We start from the raw sequence: 24289 nt of genomic DNA, 5'->3' as shown, positions 1-24289 counted from the left end.
AGGCAAATGGTATTTATAAAAAAAATATTTAACTCAGTACTATTAAGGTCAGAATCATCTACTCCAGGGGTAGTCAAACTGCGGCCCTCCAGATGTCCATGGACTACAATTCCCATGAGCCCCTGCCAGCATTCGCTGGCAGGGGCTCCTGGGAATTGTAGTCCATGGACATCTGGAGGGCCGCAGTTTGACTACCCCTGATCTACTCTGACGGCAAACGGTTCCCTAGGACCTCGGATCGAGATTTTCTACATCACCTACAACCTGAGAATTTTAACCAGAGATGCTCCTGCCACTTCCTTTCCCTCAATTCTGGCCACTAGAATCAGCTGCCTGTGTTGCTCTTCAAGCCAGAGTGGTCACTGCTTGCTTGGACAAAGGCCAAAAGCACCCAGGGAGGGTCTTGGGAAAGTGGGGGACCAAGTGGTAAACTGGGGGGGGGGGGGAGGCCTTAGGAAGAGTTTTTCATAAGAAAAAAGTTTTCAGCGGTCAGTTCACAGCACAATAAACTGTGCCGGGAAGTAAAACAATCGCCCCAAGTCGGCATTTGAAGAAAAACTCGAGGACTGCAAGGAAAACATAGCTGGGAATCTCAGGGGCTTTTTTCATACGAACCAAATCGGAAGGAAGTGGGATTTGTCTGAAGAAGCAGAATGAAATTGGAGTCCGGGGGAGCCTTTAAGACCGACAAAGTCGCACACAAGATGATTGTAACCTGCCTCCAGGGAGCGGCAGGCAATAAATTGGAAAAACAAACAAACCAACCAACAAGCAAGCAAATGAAGGTATAATCTTTCGTGGGCAGGCTCACTTCTTGAACTTTGCTCACCTGCATTTGAGCCTCACACCTTTGAGTTCTCCGGATTCCTTGCAGAGATGGGGACGATTTTGGCCAATTGGACAAGTCTTTTAAAAATGGCTGGGAAGGGCAGATTTATTGGGGCAGAATTGGGACCATACTCCCCCCCCCCCGCAACAATATCACAGGCTGTCTCTCTGCAATAGGATGATGACAAGAGAGCAACTATGCCACCGTCAGGTCACAGCAAGACTCATTGAGTCGAGAAGTAAAACAATCCCCCTAAACCAGCATTTGAAGGAAAAGGGGGGGGGGCACAAGGGAAACAGGGTTATTGCCCTGCTCCCAGTGAATGATGTGGGGGAATCTTGGGGGGGGGGGGGTTGCAAACACCTGGCATCAGCAAAGAGGCAGACAGACCAGCACAGAGGCTGCCTAGGGTCTCCAGCAAGGGAGGGTAGGAGTTTTCCTGAGGTAAAGGAGGAAACTTGCCAGTTAAAATTTCACATTCCTGAGATGAAGGAGGAAGCTTGCCAGGGTCTGACACTTTCCCTGTGGCCGAGGAGGGTCTCACGCAGAGTTGGGCCTTTCCTGGTATCTGAGATTCCTTCACGGCAAAGTTGGGGACTGAATCTGTGACTTTCTGCCCGCCAGCTGCGTGCTTTATGACAGACCCCTGAAAATATGCCCGTCTCCTTGGAAGGAGGACATAGAATCACAGAATCATAGAGTTGGAAGGGGCCATAGAGGCCATCTAGTCCAACCCCCTGCTCTACACAGGATTAGCCCTAAGCATCCTAAAGCATCCAAGAAAAGTGTGTATCCAGCCTTTGCTTGAAGACATAAAGATGACAAATGAGAAATAAGCGTAATTGTCTGAGACCAGAAAGAACGGACGGGGGGGGGGGGGGGGGACACGCTTAGTAATGCAAATGTTGCTTTTGGGAGACAATGGCCTGGTACAGATTACAGAACCACAAAGCAGAGCATCATGCCTTAATCATGACGGCTATTTGGCAGCTCCCGTTCCTTTCCCAGGGTCATGGTGGCTCCCACAAGAGGGATTTCGCAAGGCCCGGAATCCTACACTTGAACTCTTCTCTGGCCAAATTGGGAAGGAGAAAGTGGAAAGAGATAAGCTCAAAAACAGCTTACAATTGTTGTTCCTTCCTCTCCCCACAACCAACTCCCTGTGAGACAGGCGGGGCTGAGAGAGCTCTACAAGAACTGTCACCTGACAGGCTTCATGTGTCTGCAAGCAGCTCGCGATCGCGTCCTGTTCTTCTCCCGGCAACAGACACCTGGTGAAGGAGGTGAGGCTGAGAGCTCCGAGAGAACTGTGACTGGCCCGAGGTCACCCAGCTCCATGATGTGGAAGACGAGGGGGGAGTCCAACTCAGTTCTCCGGATCAGAGTCAGCTGCTCCTAACCACTACACCCAACTGGCTTCCACTGGGGAAAAGGATTTCCACCTGGCGAGATTCCACTGGGATTTTGCCAGAATTAGGAGAAAGGCTAGGGTGCGGAACTAGAAAGGTCACTTTGTGCACAGAAGGAGACAGATGCGCCTCCCCAACTCAACAGCTCCTCAGAGGAAGGATGTGCAACACCTAAGAAAGACCCAGGTAGCTTCAAGAAAGAGGTCATGCCTCACTATAGGATGGGGGAGACCTGCCTTGGCTGGAGTAGCTCAGAAAAGGATCTGGGGGCTTAGTAGACCAGACAGTGAACATGAGTCAGCAGTGCGACTTGGTGGCTAAAAAGGCAAATGGGATTTTGGGCTGTATCAAAAGAAGTGCAGTGTCCAGATCTTGCAAGGTGATGGTACCGCTGTACTCTGCTCTGGTTTTGGCCTCACTTGGAGTCCTGGGTTCAATTTTGGGCACCCCAGTTGAAGAGGGATGTAGACAAACTGGAGCGTGTCCAGAGGAGGGCAACCAAGATGGCGAGGGGTTTGGAGACCAAGACATAGGAGGAAAGGTTGGGGGAGCTTGGCCTGTTTAGCCTGGAGAGACAGGGATGAATACATTGCATTTGGCTCTGTGAACTTTTAGACGTAAAAAAGCAGTTCTATCTATGAGAAGTCGCCTGCAAGGAGGTACGGCTGGGCCTTCCGGACTCCTGCGTAGCACCCAAAGCGCATGATGCAAAATTTACACAAAGACGCTGCCTTGGGCAGCAGAGCTGATGTGACACTGAGGGCAACTGAGTGGGAGGCAGGCAGAACTGACTCATGACGCCTCGTGTGATGGAGGGGGCCGCGGCTGAGCAGTAGAACCTCTGCTTGGCAGGCGGGAGGCTCCCGGTTTGACCCCCGGCGTCCCCAGTGGGAAGGGCCAAGCAGGAGGGGACGGGAAAGACCTCTGCCATGAGACTGTGGAGAGCTGCAGCCAGACAGAGTCGATAATACCTGGAATGATTAACTCATATCTAAGCGAGCTTCACAGGAAGATGGAGAGATTCTCCTGCTCAAGAGCTGCTAAATTAAGCAGGGGATGGTGCATGCCACTTTAGGGAAGAAGCAGGGTTGGATTTTATACCCCGCTTTACACGACCCAAAGGAGTCTCCAAGCTTCTTACAAGCACCTTTCCTTCCTCTCCCCACAACAGGCACCCTGTGAGGTTGGTGGGGCTGAGAGAGCTCTGAGAGAACTGCTCTGTTAGAACAGCTCCAAGAGAAGCTGAGATGACTAAACTATGTCTATCCCATGTTGGTCGCGTTATAAGAAGATGAGACTCCCTGGAAAAGAGAATAATGCTAGGAAGAGTTGAAGGCAGTAGGAACAGAGGAAGGCCCAACAAGAGACAGAGTGGCTCCAGCAAGGGCCAAGACAGAGCAGAGAAACAGGGAGCTGGAAGAGACCTCAGAGGTCATCTAGTCCAACCCCTACACAATGCACAGAATTCACAACGACCATTAACCCCATTCCCACAGAGACACCTATATTATGCCCAGAAGAAGTAAAAAAAAAAAGATCTAGATGTTCCGGAGGACATTAATTCATAGGGTTGACTCAGCATAAGAGAGACAATTTGACAACAGACAAAACTGAGGCCAAACAGACCATATAAAGGAGAGGAGTTGGTTCTTATCTGCCACTTTTCTCTCCCTGAAGGAGTCTCAAAGTGGCTTCCAATAACCTTCCCTTTCCTCTCCCCACAACAGACACCCTGTGAGGTGGGTGAGGCTGAGAGAGCCCTGATATTCCTGCTCGGTCAGAACAGTTTTATCAGTGCCGTGGCAAGCCCAAGGTCACCCAGCTGGCTGCATGTGAAATCGAACCTGGCATGCCAGATTAGAATTCCTCACTCCTAACCACTACACCAAGCTACACCACTACACCGCACTCCTAACCACTACACCATTTGAACCCAGCATGCCACCATTCGAACTCAGAGCCGGGCTGCAGCCGAGCTTCACCCTTCGCGTGTCATTCGGAGGACATTACTTCATAGGGTCAACATAAGCCTGAAGCAACTTGATGGCACTTCACACACACAAACACGCATAAAACAGAGGCCAAGCGGACTGCGAAAACAGCATGCCAGCATTCGAACCCAGAGCTGCCGCCGCCAAGATGCACCCTTTCCGTTAAGTGGCCAAAGGACCAAAGAATGCAGCAGAAGGAGCTTCCCCTGCCATTCAACTCCCAGCCGACTGCTTCTCACCCTGCAACCCAAACGCACCACAGACAAGTTATCACCTCTATAGGGTCTCCTTGGAAATTCCTTGCTGGATCTTCTGGCTTTCCTGGCCGCCAGCGGAGAGCAGAGAAGCATCCAGCCCCTCTGCCAGAGATCCCGCTTATGCAGGGGACCTGCTCTCTTCGCCCTGCTGCGTCACTCAGCAGGGAGGCGGTGACGTCATGTGGGTGGGGGTGCTCCGCTACACCCTTGTCCCTGACTCTGGTTACAAGCCACCTCCCTGCAATTAAGAGCCCGGCCCCGACGCGGCAATCCCCACTGAGCTCAAGAGGGGAGGGGAAAACACACACACACACACACATTCCCTGCGGGGACTGCCCTGATTCATGGCTCGGGGGTGACTAAGAGAGAGCAGCCGGGCAGAAGGGAGACTGCCGGGAGGGCAGGGCGGGGAGGGTGAGCAGCCGAGTCAAGATTGCAAAATGAGGGCTGGGGTAGGGGAGGGCGAGAATGCAGTCCTTTTCCCCCTTCCTTGCACGTGGGCACTCAGAGACGTGGAGGAGCAGAGAAAAGGAAGCCCTTCCTCCCCCAGAGAGCCATTCACTCGGGGAACTCACGGCTACAGTGACGTGGTGGTGGTGGCTACAAGCATAGACAGCTTCAGGAGTGGAGGGGAGAATCATATTTGGACCAGGAGACTGTGATCTGGGAGAACCGGGTCTGATTCTCTGCCCCTCCACCATGTGCAGCCGATCTTTGGGAACAATGAGGACAATGTAAGCCTACTTTGGGTCCCCCTTAGGGGAGGAAGGTAGGGGATAAATCCATCACATCAATTGAATCAAAAAGCCCCACGGTCTGATGTTGAGAAATCTCTTCCTGGTCTAAGGCTGCTCAGGGGTGTTTCAGAAATGACTTTCTCGGTGGATCCAGGGCTGGACTAGATGCCCTAAGGGTATCCCTTCTGCCTCCTTGTGAGCAGACGGCCTTCCCTCCTTTCGGGGTAAGCAAAAAATAAATAAATCCTGGGACACACCAGGCCGACTCCCTTGCCGGCGTGCCAATCAGATAAGCGTGGGCGGAAGGGAGTGGCCACTGGGGTGGGGGAATGTGCCACTCTTACAGGCACACAAGCCGGGGCGGAAATTGCACCCAAGGATGTGAGTCAGGGGGGGGGGGGAGAGTCCCGGGAAGGAGGAAGGCCGCTCCGAACCATAAATGGGCTCCAAGCAGAGGCCGACCCTCTGCAGTGGCTGGGAAAGGACACGGCTCAAGTGGACAGGTGGAAAAGGGCAGGAGGGAGAATTCCACAAAGGCGGGAAGGGAGGGGCGCTGCTGTCTCACCTGTGAGCTGAGGTGTTTGTGAGCATGCCCCCAAACCTAGCACAGGGTCCTTTGGTGCAGGGGTAGTCAACCTGTGGTCCTCCAGATGTTCATGGACTACAATTCCCATGAGCCCCTGCCAGCATGTGCTGGCAGGGGCTCATGGGAATTGTAGTCCATGAACATCTGGAGGACCACAGGTTGACTACCCCTGCTTTGGTGGATTCATTTGATTTACTTCGTTCCTCCCCAAATAGGGATTTTGCTCACCTAATTTCCTTCTCACAACAGCCCTTTGAAGCACGCTGGGGAGAGCCCGTGAGTGACATGGCCAAGGTCACCTGGCAACAGAGGGGATTCGAACCTGGTATTCCCAGTTCCTAGCCTGATATTTTAACTGGTCTAGGTCCTCCTTTGCTGCTCCCTGCTCCAAAGTGCAGCCCTTCCTTTGTTGTCTCAAATGGTGACACATCCCATTTTTGATGGGGTTCATAACGTCACAAGCGCTGTCCACACTGTGCTGTTCTCTCGGTTAGAAGCCTCGGTGGGAGTCCTTTCCGGGTGACATATGGCTAGGAGGTCCACCAGCAGGGCCAGAACTCAAACAAACAGCTCTGTTCAGGGCCAGAACTCCAGGAGCCCTCCCACTCTTGCCCCCCCAGGCACCCAGAAGACGGAGCATCCCTGCCCCACACCGAGGCCACTCAGGGGCCTCTGCTCCATGGGTCGATCCAATCCCCTCTTGACGCTGCCTGTGTTTGTCCCTGCCTGGCAATTAAGACCCCAGGGAGGGGCCCTCCTAACCGTTCCCGAGAAGCTCATCTGGGGGTGCATGAGAGGGGGGCAGCCCCCCCCCCCAATTTCAGAATAACCTCCTGGGGGGGGGGCAGCCTGGCCTTTTTCGATTTTGAGAAGGCATCCTAAAGACACTTTTGTTCAGGACTGCATTTGATTAAAGCCCTCCTAAATGGCGACTGTAACATTTTATTTATATGGTAAGTATTTTAATTTATTCCACGAGGAAGAAGGTTGGCCGATGGGTGCAGCTCTACAGCTACGAAACAGGAGCTGAGGAAGGAAGTGGAGGAGGAGGAGGAGGAGGAGGAGGAGGAGGAGGAGGAGGAAGGGGGGGTCCCCTTTCGTATGCCCCGCCTGGGCCGGCCCTCCCCACACGATACCTGCCCTCGATGACGGTTATGATGTCACACATCTGGATTAGGAGCTTGTCCGGTTCTTCGAAATCCTGCAGGGCCCGCATGTCTGTGGGCTGAGCCTGGCGGGGAAGACAAAGAAGAATAACAGAATCCTGGAGTTGGAAGGGACCTCCTGGGTCATCTAGTCCAGCCCCCTGCACTGTGCAGGACACCCACAACCCTCTCGCTCGCCCACTGTCCCCTGCCACCCCCTTGAACCTTCACACGGGGGTCAGAAGGTCAAGGGCTGGTGCAGTGGTGTGGCTAGCTGTTCTGGAGTATTACAAGGACAGGATCTTCCTACATTTACTTCCTTGGATCGCTGTGACCTCTGTGATAATTTGGTCTGTAAGAGCCGCATGTAATCATATGCAACGATATAAAAATGAATCAATATTTTTCACAGTGGGCATTTATTTCTCTCTACACTGTGATCTCGTTGGTTACTTTCTAATTTTTTTAAAAAGGCGTTAAATCTTTAAAAAATCTAATCATTGTCTATTATTACATGACACTAATGCATATACAAGTCTAAAATCACTCCTTTTCCCCTGTATTTTCATATTTCCCCACAAATCCTTTTCATCTTTGTTCACTTCATGCAGAATGCTTGTCAAAGCTTTCCAACAACCTAAAAATACTGCAGTGGTCCTTCCTTTCATTAAGGCAGTCCGTTTAATCATTTCATCCAATTATGCCCTCTTTACGCACCGTTCTTCAGTCCTAGGTAGCATTGAGCTTTTACATTTTTGAGCATATAACATATTCTCGCTGCTATAACCATGCACAGAAATACCATTCCCCCCCCCAAAAAAATTCTATTTCTCACTTCCTCCAGGAAGTTCACCCCCCTCTCCCGTTTATTTCGATTTAAAATCTGCCTAAAACCTTGCCGTGTACAATACGGAGCTCAGCAGACAGATTCAAGGGCGTCGTAATAGTGCTTACGTTAACCGACTGCCTACAAAATCCTGCCACGTTGTGGGAGGGCTCTGAAGGGAGATCGGAGAGGCAGGGAGAGCCACTCTCCTCTTCCCTGGGAGTTTCCCAACATTTTTGTGACGTATTGCAAGAGAACGTCACCCAGGCAGGAGCAGTGCCGTAGTAGGCACTCTGCGGTCTCAACCTTTCCTACGTGTCAGGGACACGCCCGTTACAAATAAAGAGAAGAGCTGGGTTTTTTTATACTCCATTTTGCACTACCCGAAGGAGTCCCACAGCTCCTTACAATCTCCTTTCCCTTCCTCCCTCCACAACAGACACCCTGTGAGGGAGGTGGGGCTGAGAGAGCTCTGACAGAACTGCTCTGAGAGAACAGCTCTCATGGGACTTTGCTGAGGCTCTCCAGCTGGCTGCATGTAGAGGAGAGGGGAATCAAACCGGGCTCTCCACATTAGAGGCTGCTGCCCTTGAACAAGACACCAGGCTGGCAGAGGGATCTGAGGCCTAGAAAGGCTGACAGCAGAGCGTTGAAGCATGCCAAAGTAAATATTCTTCAGGGACTCCTAGTGCTGGTAGATAATCTGCCAGCAAGAAAGGGATTTTGGATTCTCCCCTCCTCTGTTTTATTCTGAGGCAGGCGAGGCTGAGTTGTCCTCAGTGTTGGGGACTCCAAATGGCTTCAGAACGTTGTTTTACACTCCTCCTTTTTCTTCCAACTGCCCTGTGAGGTAGGCCAGGCAGAGAGTTTGTGATGGACCCTGGGCTTCCATGGTAGATGTGGGGATTTGAACCTGGGTCCCCGTGGATCCTAATCCTCCAATCTATCCACTACACATTGGCACGTGCATAGGTCCCAGATCCTGAGTCCCGAATTCAAATCCCCATTCAGCTATGAAACTACTCTTTGGGGCTTGTGGGCCAGTCACATCCTCTCAGCTGCTCTACCTCGCAGGGCTGTGGTGAGGATAACATGGGAGGAGAGGGTCATCTGGGCCACCTTAAGAAGGGGAGACCATACCTGCGGAGGTGCTAGGCGGGAAGGCCCTCGGAACAGAGAAGCCACAGGCAGGCAGGAGCTGCATGCTCTCAAGGAACCCCTGGGAGAAGCCCCCTACCTCCAAGAGGAAGTCCCGCAGGGCGACAAAGGTCGGCCGGTCTTCCGGTTTGTGAGCCCAGCACTGGAGCATGACGTTGTAGATGTCCTGGGGGCAGTCTTCCGGGCGGGCCAGCCGCTCCCCCTCCTTGTCGATCTTGTGCAAAATCTGGGGAGAGAACAGAGAGCTCAGGAGGTGCCAAGGAGGAGCCGTTTGTCACAAGGGTCCCTGATAAGGACAGGACGCCTGATGAGAACTCAGAGAGCAACAGAAGAATCATAGAAGCAGAGAGTTGGAGGGGACCTCCTGGGTCATCTAGTCCAACCCCCCGCACTATGCAGGACACTCACAGAATCATAGAATAACAGGAAAGGTACCTCCTGGGTCATCTAGTCCAACCCCCGCACTATGTAGAACACTCACAGAATCATAGAATAACAGAGTTGGAGGGGATCTCCTGGGTCATCTAGTCCAACCCCCCGCACTATGTAGAACACTCACAGAATCATAGAATAACAGAGTTGGAAGGTACCTAAAGGGTCATCTAGTCCAACCCCCCGCACCTAACGGGCTGTGAGTGTCCTGCACGGTGCAGGGGGTTGGACTAGATGACCCAGGAGGTCCCTTCTAACTGTATGGTTCTAACTGTATCGCTCATCCACTGTAACCTGCCACCCCTTTGAACCTTCCCAGGAGAGGCACTAGCATCCTTTAAGAAGCCTGCCCAATTAATTTTTTTTTAAATGAAAGACACTGCACAAGAAAGAGAGGGAGGGAGGAAGGGAGGGAGGAAGATTTCTACCCTATACCTGACTGCCGTTGAGGCCGACCCAGGGCTCTTGTCCGTACGTGAACATCTCCCAAAGCGTGACTCCAAACATCCAGGTGTCACTAGCGTGTGAGAAGGTGCGTGTTTTCAGACTCTCAGGGGCACACCTGATCGGGGGGAGGCGGGGGAGAGAGAAAAAGATTTTTTACTTGACCGAACCATTCCAAACACCGATGGGAAGGGAGGCCTTGGTGAGTTCTTTCAATTCTACCCCACCACGCTCTCCAAGGAGGAATTTCTAAGGGACTTAATTCTTAATTCTTCTCTCCTCACAACAACCTGGCGAGGTAGGCTGTGCTGAGAGCTTTTGGCCAGCTCAAGCCTAAACAGTCAGTGTCCAGGGCAGAGTGGGAATTCGAACCTGGATCTTCTGCTTTTGAGTCCAGTAGGACCCTAGAGATTTGGGCGCAGAAGTTTTCGAGGGCCAAAATAACCGTTGCAATGACCTGCAACCTGCTGTCCATCGATGTCTTCTGTGCAGAGACATGGCAGGACTATCCCTAGACGTTTTCTTTCTAAGTTAAAAACTCCAAAGAAACTTCCCTTTTGGAGTTGGCACACATGCAAGACTCCCACCAAATGTGCCATGTGCTCCAACGGTGGGTGTCTCCTTCCCTCAGTTCCCACTAAGTCTGCACAAGCCCCCTTCCGCAGCACAACAGGCCCTGTGAAAGCTCAGGGCAGGGCAGGAGGGAGGGAACAGGTGTCTGCACAGAAGGCAGCCAAGAAGAACAGTCACCGGGAACTCAAACACATTGTGTGTCCATTGGCAACTTTAAGATCGAAAAAGTTTTATTCCAGATATAAGCTTTCGTGTGCATGCACGCGACTATTATGGGGACTATTTATTATGGGAACAAAGTTTGAGTCCAGAGGCACCTTTAAGACTAACAACGTTTGATTCAAGGTGTGTGCCTTTTGTGTGCATGCACACTTCTTCAGACACAATGAAATGATCATGGTAAGTGCTTGCAGAATCACTTTGCTCCAATTCTGGGGCCCCACAACCAACCCCTTGCTGCCCCATAGAGGCCATTTCATGTAGTGCAAAAAAAAGTTAAATCAGTTCCCTGGAGGGGCTGAGCTATTCCTACTTCCCCAGCCAGCGCGGCGAACAATGTAAGCCATTTTGGGTCTTTGTTGAAGAGAAAGGCGCCCTTTGATGCCCTTTCATGCTCACAACAACCCTGCGAGGTAGACTAGGCTGAGAGAGGGTTAATGACCCAAAGCTGCCCAGTGAACTTCTATAGCAGAGTGAGGATTTGAACTTGGCTTTCAGCCAACATGGTGTCATAGAATCATAGAGTTGGAGGGAACCTCCAGGGCCATCTAGTCCAACCCGCTGCAGAATGCAGGAAATGGCTACAAGAACCAAGCACCTACATAATCCCTTCTGCCCAACCACCCACTCTTCCAGAGGCTTAGCCAAACATTCTTTTGAATTAATCTGGGTTATGGTACGACCCTCCGGGGCAGCAGAACAGAACTCTGCTCCGTCCTCTGTCTGACAGCCCTCCAAGTACTTGAAGCTGGCTACCAGATCACCTCTCAGTGTCATGGGTAATAGCGGTGGTCTCTAATCTGGAGAGCCAGGGACATGATTCCTCACTCTTCCTCCACAGGCAGCCTGCTGGATGATCTTGAGGGGACCCAGGATCCAAAGTCTGCTCTCACAATTTGCAGTAAGGTGCATGTGCGTAACAGGCCTTCCCCTCTCAAAAGCTTATCTCCTGAAAATCTTGTTGGTCTTTAGAAAGCCAGCGCGATACACCAGCTAAAGAGTGGCAGCTGCTAATCCGGAGAGCTGGTCTGGATTCCCAACTGCTCCTCTGCTTACAACCACCTGGGTGACCTTGGACTAGTCACAGATCTCTTAGAGCTGTTGTTGCAGAACAGTTCTCACAAAGCTCTTTCAGTTCCACCTACCTCACAAGGAGCCTACTTGGGGGAGAGGAAGGGAAGGTGATTGTCAGCCATTTGGAGACTTCTTCAGGTAATAAAAAGCAGGGTCCAAAAAACCCATCTCCTCTTGAGAGTGGCAGTGTGGCATACTGGTTAAAGAGCAGCAGAAATCTGGAGAACCGGGTAAGATTCTCCACTCCTTCATATGCAGCCACCTGGGCGACCGTGGGTTAATCACTGTTCTCTCAGAACTGTTTTCACAGAGCAGTTCTATCTGAGCTCTCTCAGCCCCACCTCCCTCACAGGGTGTCTGTTGTGGGGAAAGGAGAGGAAGGCGACTGTAAGCCATTCGGAGACTTCTTCGGGCGCTGAAAAGCGGGACAAGACAAAAAAGCTCTTCTTCTCCTCTGCCACGCTCCGGCCCCCAGGCCCAGCCGGCCTGTCCCTGCCCGGCACCCTCCTCCCCGTGCAGCGCGGCCACTCACCAGGCGAAAGGCACCTTGCGGTGCTCCTGCATGACGTAGTGGTCGTCGTTCTTGGGCAAGGCTCTCATGAGCCCAAAGTCCCCGATCTTGACCAGGTCGTTGGAGGCCAGGAGGATGTTGCGGGCGGCGAGGTCTCGGTGGATGAAGCGCTTGGACTCCAGGTAGGCCATGCCCCGCGAGATCTGGATGGCGTAGTGGCAGAGCGTGGAGATGAGGAAGTGCCCCTGGTTCTTCCGCAGGCGGTCCAGGAGGGAGCCCAGCGGGGCCAGCTCAGTGACCTGGGAGACAGAAGAGGACCCTTGGCAATAAGATCCGCCCAGAATTCAGATCTAGGGCAGGGATGGTTGCAGACATAGAGGAAATCTGTCCCACCCCATACCCGTAACCTGGTAAGCACCAACGAGGGGCCCACGGGATATGACCTGCCACGTGAAGTATGGAGGGCAGCTAACAGAACACAAACAGGCTTGGACCCATTGTTTAGATGGGGCAAAATATCAGGTATGAAATATGATTCTGGTGCAGCCTGTCAAACTATTTTCCATCGGTCCCAGGAATGTGAGCCTCGTGCTTTCCTGGGAGATGTGACGGAGCTCTCCGTATTCTCCCCAGCTGTGATGGAGTGGGTTGCAAACTGAGACACTAGTATTTAGGGGGGACTGCCCAATCGGTCTGCATAACTGTTGCACCTACTTGCCTATGTATTTTTAATTATTAGATGCTTCCTGTGCGTAACTCAGCCACGTGACAAATAAACGGAGAAACCCCCTCACCATCTTCATGGGATTCGAAAGGACCACCCCGTACAGGCGGATGAGGTTCCGGTGGTCCAGGGAATGCATGGCGTTCACCTCGCGGATGAAGTCGTCCAGGGCTTCCGGCTGGCTCAGCACGTCCGTCTTGAGACACTTCACGGCCACGTTGAGCTGCCGAGGGGAAGGGTCAGAGGAGGAGGGAGCAAGAGGACACGCGGGGTTAATCTGCAGGGCTTCCTCGGGCGCTTCACAACCAGGAAGGAAATGCGCTCAAGGGAGCAGGAAGTCTCCAATGGAAGAGAACTGTTGGATTTATAACCCGCTTTTCACTGCTCAAAGTAGTCTCCAAGTGGCTTCCAATCGCCTTCCCTTCCTCTCCCCACAACGGACACCCTGCGAGGGAGGGGAGGCTGAGAGAGCCCTGACAGGACTGCTCTGTGAGAACAGCTCTATCAGGGCTGTGACTGGCCCAAGGACGCCCAGCTGGCTTCACGTGCAGGAGCGGGGAATCCGGCTCGCCAGATCAGAAGCCGCCACTCTAAACCCTGACACTACAATGAGGACGCAGGAGGAGGCTGCTTGCAAAATACCCAGTCTCAGTACACTAACGTCCCTTCCGATGCTCCCTGCAGGATATTCTTCCTGTGTGCAGCTGAATCCTGCATGCTGCACATCTTGCCTACTGCAACGGCAGGCAGGGCTGCTCCTTACCGTCTTCCCAGTGGGCGCGCACCACTCCCCGCGCCGCACCACCCCAAAGGAGCCGTCGCCCAGCTTCTCAAAGAGCACCAGGTCCTTCTCGCTGATGAGGCAGGTCAGGGCAAGCTGCCGGCCCTCTTCCGCCGGGGGGGGAGGGGATCTCTTGCACAGGCCGCCCTGCGGCTGCGGGGGGAACTCTGCGTCTGGCCTCTTCCCGCTGAACACCTGAAGGGACAAGAAACACAGACGGGGGAAGCCCCCGCGATCAAAGCTGCTGGCATCTCTCCATGGAAGATTCTCTGTCTTAAGCTGCCCTGGGCCCCACACCAGCCGTCCCCCAAAACAGAGGGGTTGGAGCCCTTCCCTTACAAGGGAAGGCTGCAGCATCTGGGAGTTTTCCGTTTAGAAAGAGGACAATTCAGAAAGGTTTATAAAATTATGCCTGGGGTGGAGGGAGTTCACAAAGAGAAGTATTCCTCCCTTCCTCATGAAGCTGACGGGCAGGAGGTTCAGGAGAGACTACTTTACAGAGAACGTGATTAAAATTTGCTGCCAGAGCGTGTGGTGATGGCCACAAGAACAGACTGCTTTTAAAGGGGATTAAATACATTCATGGCGGATAAATCTATTGGTGGCTGTTAGCCTGGTGGCTGAGGGGAACCTCCACCGTCAGAGACACTAAATCTCTGAATCCCTGAGCCAGGAGGCAACGTAAGGGAAGGCCTCGGCCTCTCTGCCCTGTGGCTGGCCCTCCTGAGGAACTTGTTGGCCTCTGTGTGAGGCAGGATGCCCACATCCTAGATGGACCCCTATTGTTCTTGACACAGAAGCAAATGAAAAAGACGAAGAACTGGTTCCTTAACCCCCTGTGTTCACTACTCAAAGGAGTCTCAAAGTGGCTTACAACACTGTTCCCTTCCTGTCTCCACAACAAACACCTTGTGGTGTGGGTGGGGCTGAGAGAGCTCTGAGAGAACTGCTCTGTGAGAACAGCTCTAAGAGAACTGTGACCGGCCCAAGGTCACAGCCCAGCCCAGATGGCTGCCTATGGAGGAGGGGTGGGGGTGGGGATTGAACTCGGCTCTCCAGATTAGAAGAAGAAGAAGAAGAAGAGGAAGAAGAGGAAGAAGAAGAAGAGTTGGTTCTTATATGCAAAGCATCTTCTAAGGGGAGCCGAGGTCTGTGAGCCCTGTGTCTCTCCTGCCATTTCCGAACTGAAATGCAGCCACAAAATTCTAAAGATGATTTTAAAATGCTGCAAGTTTCTAGTCCTCTCCCGCTTACTTTGCTCATCCAAGACTTCCTTTTGCATATCGCCTTCTTCCTCTTCACAGCCTCCCAGAGGCGCCGCTGACCTGTGAAAGCCAAGAGAGAGCGGTCACAAAGCCATGCAGAGGAGGTCACATCCCACAATATCCCTTCCTCCCCGTGAGGAATGCTGACTTGTGTTGCCAGCTGGGGCCTGGAGATCTCCTGGGCTGACAACTGAGCTGCGTACTGCAATTCACCTGAAGAAAATGGCTGCTTTGGAGGGGGGGGCTCTATGAGATTACTCCTTGCTGAGGTGTCGTCCCCCCCCCAGATCTCTAGTGTCTAAGCTGCACGGAGCTTTTATCCCCATCCCAGGTCGATTCAGTCCCTGCCATCTCCACTGAATGTGATTTCCATTTTGATTTTGTCCAATTTAAATCTTCTTTCTGAAACAAGCATGATTGATCCGGAGTGACCCTACCTTTTCCTCTCGATATCCAAGAGTGGTTTTAGCCCTCAATATTTGAAGAATTGGAATGAGAAAGCATGAGAAAGCATGCAGATCTCTGGAGCTCCGTGGTAGAGAAGCCCAGATTGGCCAAGGCTGCCCAGGTGACAAGCTTACTTTAAAGGGGAAGCCCCTAATTTCTCAGCAGAAGCCCTAACTTCTGTCGGTAGAGATCTGCATCTTGGTTTTTTACTCCCTCCTCTGTTGTCTTCAATCCTCCCCCGCTGCAGATCAGTCAACTGACTCACCGGGACGGCCCATGCCGATCTTCTCCAGGTCTTCATTTTTGACATACTCGAAGTGCGAGAGCCGCGTGACGTTGAGGTCATCACGGATCCTCAGGAAATACTGCTGCAGCTGGACCTCGGTCAGTAGTTCCAGCAGCCAGTCCGTGCCTTCGTCAGCTTGCATGCCCCCACTCAGCTTCTGCAAAGGAGCAGAGGGGAGCAGGGTTAGGCGGGGAAGTGGACAGCTCAGACACAATCCCTTCTGCCCACCCACTCACAATCTGCCTAAGTTCACAGCACCAGCATTTCTGTGAGGTGGCTAAAAACATCCGAAAAAGGAGAGGACACCACCTCCCGAGGAAGCCTGTTCCACTGAGGAACCACTCCAACTGTCAGGAACTTCTTCCGGATGTTTAGCTGAAAATTCTTTTGACTTAATTTCATCCCATTGGTCCTGGTCTGCCCCTCTGGGGCAACAGAAAACAACTCTGCTCTACCCTCTCTGACAGCCCTTAAAGTATTTGAAGGTGGTTATCATACCACCTCAATGGAACAAATTTACAGTCCAGGGCCACCTTGAAGACCAACAAAGTTTTATTCCAATATAAGACAGGAAGAACGTCCCCCACCCCCAAGATCCCCTTCGTTATAATCAAAACATTATCTACAAGCGTGCAATATTTCTGATTTCAGGTATTTCAAATTTCAGGTTCAAATGTCTAATTCCATAGCAAATACATTTTACAACTCTATTATCAATTTCACCATTACTACATATTTCAAATTAGATTTCTTATTTTCTAGCTATTTGCCACAATTTCCAACAGATTCTATTGTTTATCTCACAATCAAAATAAGGCTATTTTTGTTCAAAATCGATTTTTCTCATAACTTGATATTCAAAACCTGTTCTCCGTCTATTCCTGCATTTCTATTTTGTGTTATTTTTAACCTCTTCATATCCCAAAACTCTTCTTGGTCGCTAAGTAGGCTGACCGTATCAATCAAGGAGATATAAAAAGGGAATTAGGAATAGCAAAAACAGGACAGGGGTCAAACATTCTGCATTCATGAAAGTAGGGCAATATATTTTTTTAAATAAACATATTGAGCTTACATTATTCTTGGGCCTGCAAATACATTAACGGTTTAAGCCCTGGACTTCTCTCTCTCTGCAGCCCAGAAGAACTCTGCTAAGGGAAAGGGTTTTTAACCATATCTTTAATAATTAAAACCCCTTTCTTAAAGCAGCCCCTAAAAGGAAATTCTAAGATTCCCTGGTTATGGGGCCCTGTGCATACCTGCAAATACATTAACGGTTTAAAGTCCTCTCTTTCTCTCTCTCTGCAGGCCAGGAGAACTGCATGTCTCACAGAGTTGCAAATTTACCCACGTCCCATGACCTTTTGCCTCCAGGCCCAAATTCTAAGCGTTTAATAGAAATCGAGCATAAATGAAAATGACCCGTGCTATAATAGCATGCAAGCAAAACAAAAAAAGAATGCTACAGCAAATGTTAAAAGGGGGACAAAAACAATTTTTTTATTAAAATGAGGGTGTTCAGAAGGACCCTGGCTGGCATCGCAGGGCCAACCCCCGTCGCTGCAGGATGGAAACGCCAATCATAAAACTGGAAAATCAGACACCCAATTCTCCTTTAGCATATTAAGGGCGTTTCATATGGGAGCAGGGCAGAAAAGCCAGCTCCAAGTGTGAACAGGCATCTTCCTCTTAGATCATAGAATCATAGAGTTGGAAGGGGCCATACAGGCCATCTAGTCCAACCCCCTGCTCAACGCAGGATCAGCCCAGAGCATCCTAAAGCATCCAAGAAAAGTGTGTATCCAACCTTTGCTTGAAGACTGCCAGTGAGGGGGAGCTCACCACCTCCTTAGGCAGCCTATTCCACTGCTGAACTACTCTGACTGTGAAAAACTTTTTCCTGATATCTAGCCTATATCGTTGTACTTGAAGTTTAAACCCATTACTGCGTGTCCTCTCCTCTGCGTGTCCTCTCCTCCTAGATACTCTTCTGCGTCCACAGTCCTCCCCTCCAAGCCCATAGTCCGAGAGACGGGGGTCTACAGCCTTTGTGCCTGCCTTGCTGTTATGAGGTTACTGTTAGAAATGTTATGTTCTCAATTATTATACGTCCTCAATGATGACGTTCTCTGTAGCATACCATGGATAGTAGATAAAATTGAAAGGGTACAGAGGAGAGCGACGAGGATGATCTGGGGCCAAGGGACCAAGCCCTATGAAGATAGGTTGAGGGACTTGGGAATGTTCAGCCTGGAGAAAAGGAGGTTGAGAGGGGACATGATAGCCCTCTTTAAGTATTTGAGAGGTTGCCACTTGGAGGAGGGCAGGATGCTGTTTCTGCTGGCTGCAGAGGAGAGGACACGCAGTAATGGGTTTAAACTTCAAGTACAACGATATAGGCTAGATATCAGGAAGAAATTTTCACAGTCAGAGTAGTTCAGCAGTGGAACAGGCTGCCTAAGGAGGTGGTGAGCTCCCCCTCACTGGAAGTCTTCAAGCAAAGGTTGGATACACACTTTTCTTGGATGCTTTAGGATGCTTAGGGCTGATCCTGTGTTGAGCAGGGGGTTGGACTAGATGGCCTGTATGGCCCCTTCCAACTCTATGATTCTATGATTTCACGGTAAACCCCCCTGAGCAGTAGGGGAGGGCGATACATAAACGTAATAAAATAAATAAATGCAGCCAAGTGCTTTGCTGTTGACCCTTGCCAAAGCGGCATTTTCCAAAAAGATGTGCAAAGCCAATCAGCTCTCCTGTGGCCCCTCGGAAGCCCTGCGGGGCGAAAGGCCCACCCGTTTCCTCAGAGCCCTTGTGGGGCACCAGAACAGGTGCTGGCACTGCCTCATGCCCGTGGGCACCGTGTTGGGGGAGCCGGCTCGAAGCACTTCCCCGCACCCCCTGTGGCTTTTAAAACACGAGTCCCAGGAGTGCAGAGGGAGCTGTAAACACAATGTGCATTTTTTGTGCAAGGAAATGGTTTAAACAGAGGGCTTCTGTCCAGATTGGGGGGAGGGAGGCAGAGAGAACGGCCAGCGGAGGGATGAAAACAAATTTGACTCTTTGGAGCTGCTTGGGACCCCCGCTTCTGTTTGAGAGGATCCTCTGCTGGCGTCTCTGTTCCCCGCTGGGGAGCAGAATGGGCAGATGAGTGGAGGCAGACACAGCTCCTTCCAAGCCCCCTGGCTCTGTCCCACTGAAAGTAATGGGTCTCCTGGCCCGGATCCCAATGTCCCAGGGGCACGTGTGGGGGACACAGAAGCTTCTGTTCTCCCTCCAAAGGGCCCTGCATTAGGATCCCGAGCACCCGGAGGCCGGCAGCCAGCGAGGTCGGGGACGGAAACGGTCGTGCCAAAAGGCATCTGGATTCTGCATTGGGGGGGGGGGGGATGCTGATACCGCCAGTGATGGGAAATCAAGACTTTTTGGCAGAGGTGGGGTTTTCTGGATTGCAAGAGCACTCTGGGGGGGATAACAGCTGCACCTTTTGGAACGGCAAGCCGGCCATCTGGAAAGGTTAGGGGTGGCTGAGAATAAGCGCAGAACAGAGACACGGATCTGGGAGGCGCACAAGGCTTCGAGTGGGGGGGGGTTGGAGAAAGGATAAGAAGACCCCTGCCCTACACCTCTCACTCTCCCGCTTTCTCCAGCTCATCATCAAAAATGCTAAGCGTTTGTACACAACAGCCCTGAAAGGTAGGCAAGTAACCATAAAACTATACAGCCGACGGAAGGAAAAGGCTGAGAACAGTGAGTAAATTTACCCCCTGCGGCTTGCATCGTTCTCTTCTCCTCTGTCTTCACAACAACCCTGCGAGGTAGGCCACACTGAACATAAGTGACTGTCCCAAACCTACCCAGCAAGCTCCCATGGCAGAGTGGAGATTTGAACCTGGGTCTCCCAGCTCCTTGCTGACACGCTAACCTGTTCACCGCCCTGCCTCTCAACGGGTCATTCATGTTGCTTAGTTTCGTAGGCATTAAAAAAACAAGTGAAGATAAATTCAGGTGGGTGGCTGTGTGGGTTTGAAGCAGCAGAGCCAAGATTGAGTCCAGTCTGGCAACTTTAAGACCAACACACAAAGTTTCATTCAAGCTACAAGCTTGCGGGCGCATGGACCCTTGATGCATCTGACAAAGCGATCATGCGTCCAAAAGCAGATACATTGAATAAAACTCTGCTGGCCTTCAAGGTGCCCCTGGACCCAAATCTTGTTCAGTTCCCCTTTAAAACACTTTTTAGAACCTCTTAAAGGGGAAAAAGAGGGACACTTGATTGAGGATGTGCAGGGGACATCAGCAGAATAAGTCCCGTGAAGATGAGTAAGAAATCAGAACTATTATTAGATTTATATATATATTTTAAAGGATAAAGGCTGATTTTGCAGAAGAACCGTCCCACCTTGTGGGCTCACCCTACCTTTTCAGCATACAGCATGGTTCCCAAAGAGCTAGCAACGTCTGGGAAGTGCCCCCTCCCCAGGGATGAGACCCCCACCAGCACCTCCAAAGTAAACAGAATTTGTGCATCAGGAGGGCTTGACGTAGGAAGACGTGGGGCACCTGACATGTTTCTACTCCTGGTGATATTTTCACAAGGGCCAGAGGAAGCAGCACATGGAGGAAATTCCGGAGCAGGGCCCCACCACTGAGAAGGCCCTTTTCTGAAACCCACTAAGAAAAACTGTACGCGATGGGCAAAGTCCATCTAAGACCGAGGTGCCCGCCTTGGCTTTTACGGACCAACCCTGAAACATCAGGACAGATGTCCGAGCAGGGCGGGAGACGGCAAGCTGTGGTCACCCACCTGGTGGGCGGGTTAGAGTGCTGGGCTTGGGGTCTGGGAGACCCCGGTTCAAATCCCCCTTCCTCCTTTGCCAGAGAAGTGATCTCAGGTTGTCACTTTCTTAGCCGAAATTACCTGGGGGGGGGCACCGTGGCCCACCGCTTGCTTGGCATGAAAAACCTGGAGAGCTGTGGAGAGGATCATGGCTCAGAGATAGAGCATCTCATTGTGTACTGTAAGTCCCAGGTTCAATCCCCGGCATCTCCAGTTAAAAAGGACCAGGTAGCAGGTGACGGGAAAGACCACTGCTTGAGACCCCTTACAGCAGCTGCCGGTCTGAGCAAACAAGATTGACCTTTATGGAGTAATGGTCTGTTTTGGGAGGGGCTGTCGCTCATTGATCAGGCATCTGCTCGGCCTGCAGAAGGTTCAATCCCCGGCATCTCCAGTTAAAAAGGACCAGGTAGCGGATGATGGGGGAAAAACCTTTAAGGAGATCCTGGAGAGCGGTTGCCAGTCTGAGCGGACAATACTGACCCGGATGGACCCAGGGTCTCTCTCACTATACAGCAGTTTCGTCTGCTCATCTGTCACATTATTTTGGGGAGGATACAATGGAGGAACGGAGCCATGAAACCCGCCCGGAGGCTCTTGGAGGGAGGAAGGGACAAAATTGCCCTTGGCAGATTGATAACAAGACAGGCTCATCCGCACCGTGACCCTGAAAGAGCAGCCTTATGGCTCTGCCCTAGTTTCCACCCCAGACAAAAGGGGAGTAGGCAGCAACAGGGCGGAAGGAGCGGATCCGACACAGCCGGGAAAATGAAACACTCTTGCTGCAGCAGAACGGTCACAGTGCAACACTGCTGGAGTTGCCAGCTTTCCACAGGGCCTGTAAAGACTGAGATCTTCTGCCCGGCTCCAGGAGCACCTTTAAGACCAACCACGTTTCACCCAAGGTGTGAGCTTTCCGAGGAACAAAGAGACAAACTTGGTTGGTCTTACAGGGCCCCCTCGACTCAGGGCCATTTCGCACGGGGATCTTTGTTGCAAATTGGTCACTGAATGAAAAATCGCCATTTAAAATAGTGGAATTCGTCGTTTTGCACACCTGGCTTTGTAGTGGAATCAGTTGCGTTTTTTAGCGTTTCCCACAGGCTTCCGGTCTCGGCAGAAATCGCTAGAAAGGAAGCGCTATTGCCAAGCTCGTCCCGCCCCTGGGCGTCAAGCAGCCAATGGGCAGCCGTTAGCATGCTCCCCAACAGCCCCTTTCCCTTTAAGAAAGGTTTAAAAAAAAAAACAGACCCATAGCAACGAATCTAGGTAGATTCCTTGCAACGGAGAGACCCATCCAGCTGCCTAATGTGAGCTGTCGTTTGATTGTATGATCGTTGCCACGCTGCCTCGAGTGATAAAAAAAAAATCCCCCCCCCCTCTCACGGCCCCGATTTTGGGCTGAATTAATGTGTAAAAAATAAAGGGACTTTATTTCAGCAAACGGGCTTTTAAGTGGTTTGTGCTTAGTGACTAAAGGTGAAGGACTGAAGCCAGGGAAGCCTCTAAACAGAAAGAGGCTCGCCGGTGCGTTTATCCCCGAGAAAAAAAAATGGCGATCGCTTCGCCGGAAGTTTGGAGGACAGGCTCAGGAGGAGGGACTTTGAAGAACCCGCAACAATGGTAACGCACAGGTCTTTAGCGCTAGTGTTGCAGATTGGTTGCAGGAGTGTATCGCTATCCGGAGGGTGAATCCACTTTTCTGGATTCCCCTGAAAGCGCTAAAACGAAGCGCTTTTTGCTGATCGGTTTCAGGAGTGTTGCAGATTGTCTACGACGTCGTGGGTAATGCCAAATTAGTAGCGTTTTCAATTAGCAACCATTGTGCTATTTTTAAGACGTGCGAAATGGCCCTCAGACTTCATTCTGCTTCTGACCCACACGGCAACCCCCCTGAATGCAAAAGGAACCGTTTCAGTGATTAGTAGGGACCTCTTGTCCCTAGCCCTAAGGGAGTATGTTCTTTCGCTTTCCAGCAGGCCAAGGGTGCAAGGGGCCACGGCTCAGAGACAGAGCCTCTGCTCCACATGCAGAAGGTCCCAGGTTCAATCCCTGGCATCTCCAGTTAAAAGGCATCGGGCAGCAGGTGATGGGGAAGACCTCGGTTAGCTGTCACCGGGGGAAGGGCCTTTTCAGTTGTGGCCCCCACCCTGTAAGGTCAGTGGGGCTGAGAGAGCCCTGAGAGAACTGGGACCGGTCCAAGGTCATATAGCCGGCTGCATGCGGAGGAGTAGCGGGGGATCAAACCCGGTCCTCCAAATTAGAGGCCGTCCCTCTTAACCACGATGCCGTGCCGGCTCCGTTGCCAGCTCAGCCGCTCCTCCCTGCCCTGCTGGCTGAACAGAGCTCCCCCACGCCTTCCACTTGTGCCCCACGAAGACTCCCGCTACACCAGGGGTAGTCAAACTGCGGCCCTCCAGATGTCCATGGACTACAATTCCCAGGAGCCCCCTGCCAGCATTGGCTGGCAGGGGGCTCCTGGGAATTGTAGTCCATGGACATCTGGAGGGCCGCAGTTTGACTACCCCTGCGCTACACGATCAAGGGCTCCTTGAGACAATGGAGATGCACAGGCCGCCTCTCGAGTGGCCCAGCGCTGAGATAATGAACCGCTGTCTGTGAGAACAGGGCTCTCTGGACGTCCTGGACGCCTCCGGAAACATTGGGTGGTTTCCTGTGCTTCTCAAGGCGGCCGGGAACAACGCTTGACGTCCCTACCCTTGATAAGAGCTCCTGGTGGTGGGCAGTGCCCTTAAGTCTCAGCTGCCTTAGGGGTGACCTTGGAGGGTTCTGAAGGCAAGAGACAAAGTGTGTGTGTGGGGGGGGGGGAGGGGGTTGCACAGCCTCCCCTGCATAACAATGCCCAACCTCCTTGCTGGTCTCTGTCCAAGTGCAAGTTACTCTGACCCTGCTCAGCTTCCCATGGAGAGGGGGCAGAGGAGAGCGAGGAGGAGGATCCGGGGCCTGGGGACCAAGCCCTGGGAGGAGAGGCTGAGGGGCTTGGGAGTGTTCAGCCTGCAGAAGAGGAGGCGGAGAGGGGACAAGAGGGCTCTCTTGAAGTAGCTGAAAGGCTGTCACTTAGAGGAGGGCTGGGAATGGTTCCTGTAGGCAGCAGGGGATAGAGCCTCAGTAATGGGTTTAAACTACATGGAGAACAATATGTGCTAGATATCAGGGGGAAAAATTTCACAGTCAAGAGTAGTTCAGCAGTGGAAGGGGCTGCCTAAGGAGGTGGGGAGCTCCCCCTCACTGGCAGTCTTCAAGCAGCGGCTGGACAGATCCTTCTCCTGGATGCTGGAGGCTGATCCTGCACTGAGCAGGGGGTGGGACTAGATGGCCTTCGTGGGCCCTTCCCACTCTAGGATTCTAGGAGTCTGGTTCAGCAGTGGAAGGGGCTGCCTAAGGAGGTGGGGAGCTCCCCCTCACTGGCAGTCTTCAAGCAGCGGCTGGACAGATCCTTCTCCTGGATGCTGGAGGCTGATCCTGCACTGAGCAGGGGGCGGGACTAGATGGCCTTCGTGGGCCCTTCCCACTCTAGGATTCTAGGAGTCCAGTTCAGCCGTGGAATGTGCTGCCTCAGGAGGTGGGGAGCTCCCCCTCACTGGCTGTCTTCAAGTAGGGGCTGGACAGATCCTTCTCCTGGATGCCTGAGGCTGATCCTGCACTGAGCAGGGGGTGGGACTAGATGGCCTTCAAGGCCTCTTCCCACTCTAGGATTCTAGGAGTCTAGTTCAGCAGTGGATGGGCTGCCTCAG

General features: G+C 52.0%; 1 protein-coding gene across 9 annotated transcripts in view; it reads right to left on the bottom strand.

Moving 5' to 3' along the window:
* The window catches only part of TNK2 (tyrosine kinase non receptor 2), an 89973-nt gene that overhangs the window by 18645 nt on the left and 47039 nt on the right, over window positions 1-24289 (bottom strand). For all 9 annotated transcript variants that reach the window (XR_013233366.1, XR_013233367.1, XR_013233369.1 and 6 more), the window contains 8 exons: window positions 15674-15851; window positions 14951-15021; window positions 13679-13891; window positions 12986-13138; window positions 12213-12490; window positions 9806-9932; window positions 9018-9164; window positions 6946-7040 (listed from right to left, as the gene is read on the bottom strand). Coding sequence is in view for 2 of the 9 variants with exons in the window: in XM_077348046.1 (XP_077204161.1) it covers window positions 6946-7040; window positions 9018-9164; window positions 9806-9932; window positions 12213-12490; window positions 12986-13138; window positions 13679-13891; window positions 14951-15021; window positions 15674-15851 (1262 nt within the window). In the remaining 7 variants the exon portion in view is untranslated. The remainder of the gene's footprint in view (window positions 1-6945; window positions 7041-9017; window positions 9165-9805; window positions 9933-12212; window positions 12491-12985; window positions 13139-13678; window positions 13892-14950; window positions 15022-15673; window positions 15852-24289) is intronic.

Source organism: Paroedura picta, chromosome 8, assembly GCF_049243985.1.
Source record: "Paroedura picta isolate Pp20150507F chromosome 8, Ppicta_v3.0, whole genome shotgun sequence".
In the NCBI taxonomy this organism is placed as follows: domain Eukaryota; kingdom Metazoa; phylum Chordata; class Lepidosauria; order Squamata; family Gekkonidae; genus Paroedura; species Paroedura picta.
Note: the sequence above shows the minus strand (reverse complement) of the source record. Positions and strands in the feature narration are given on the sequence as shown.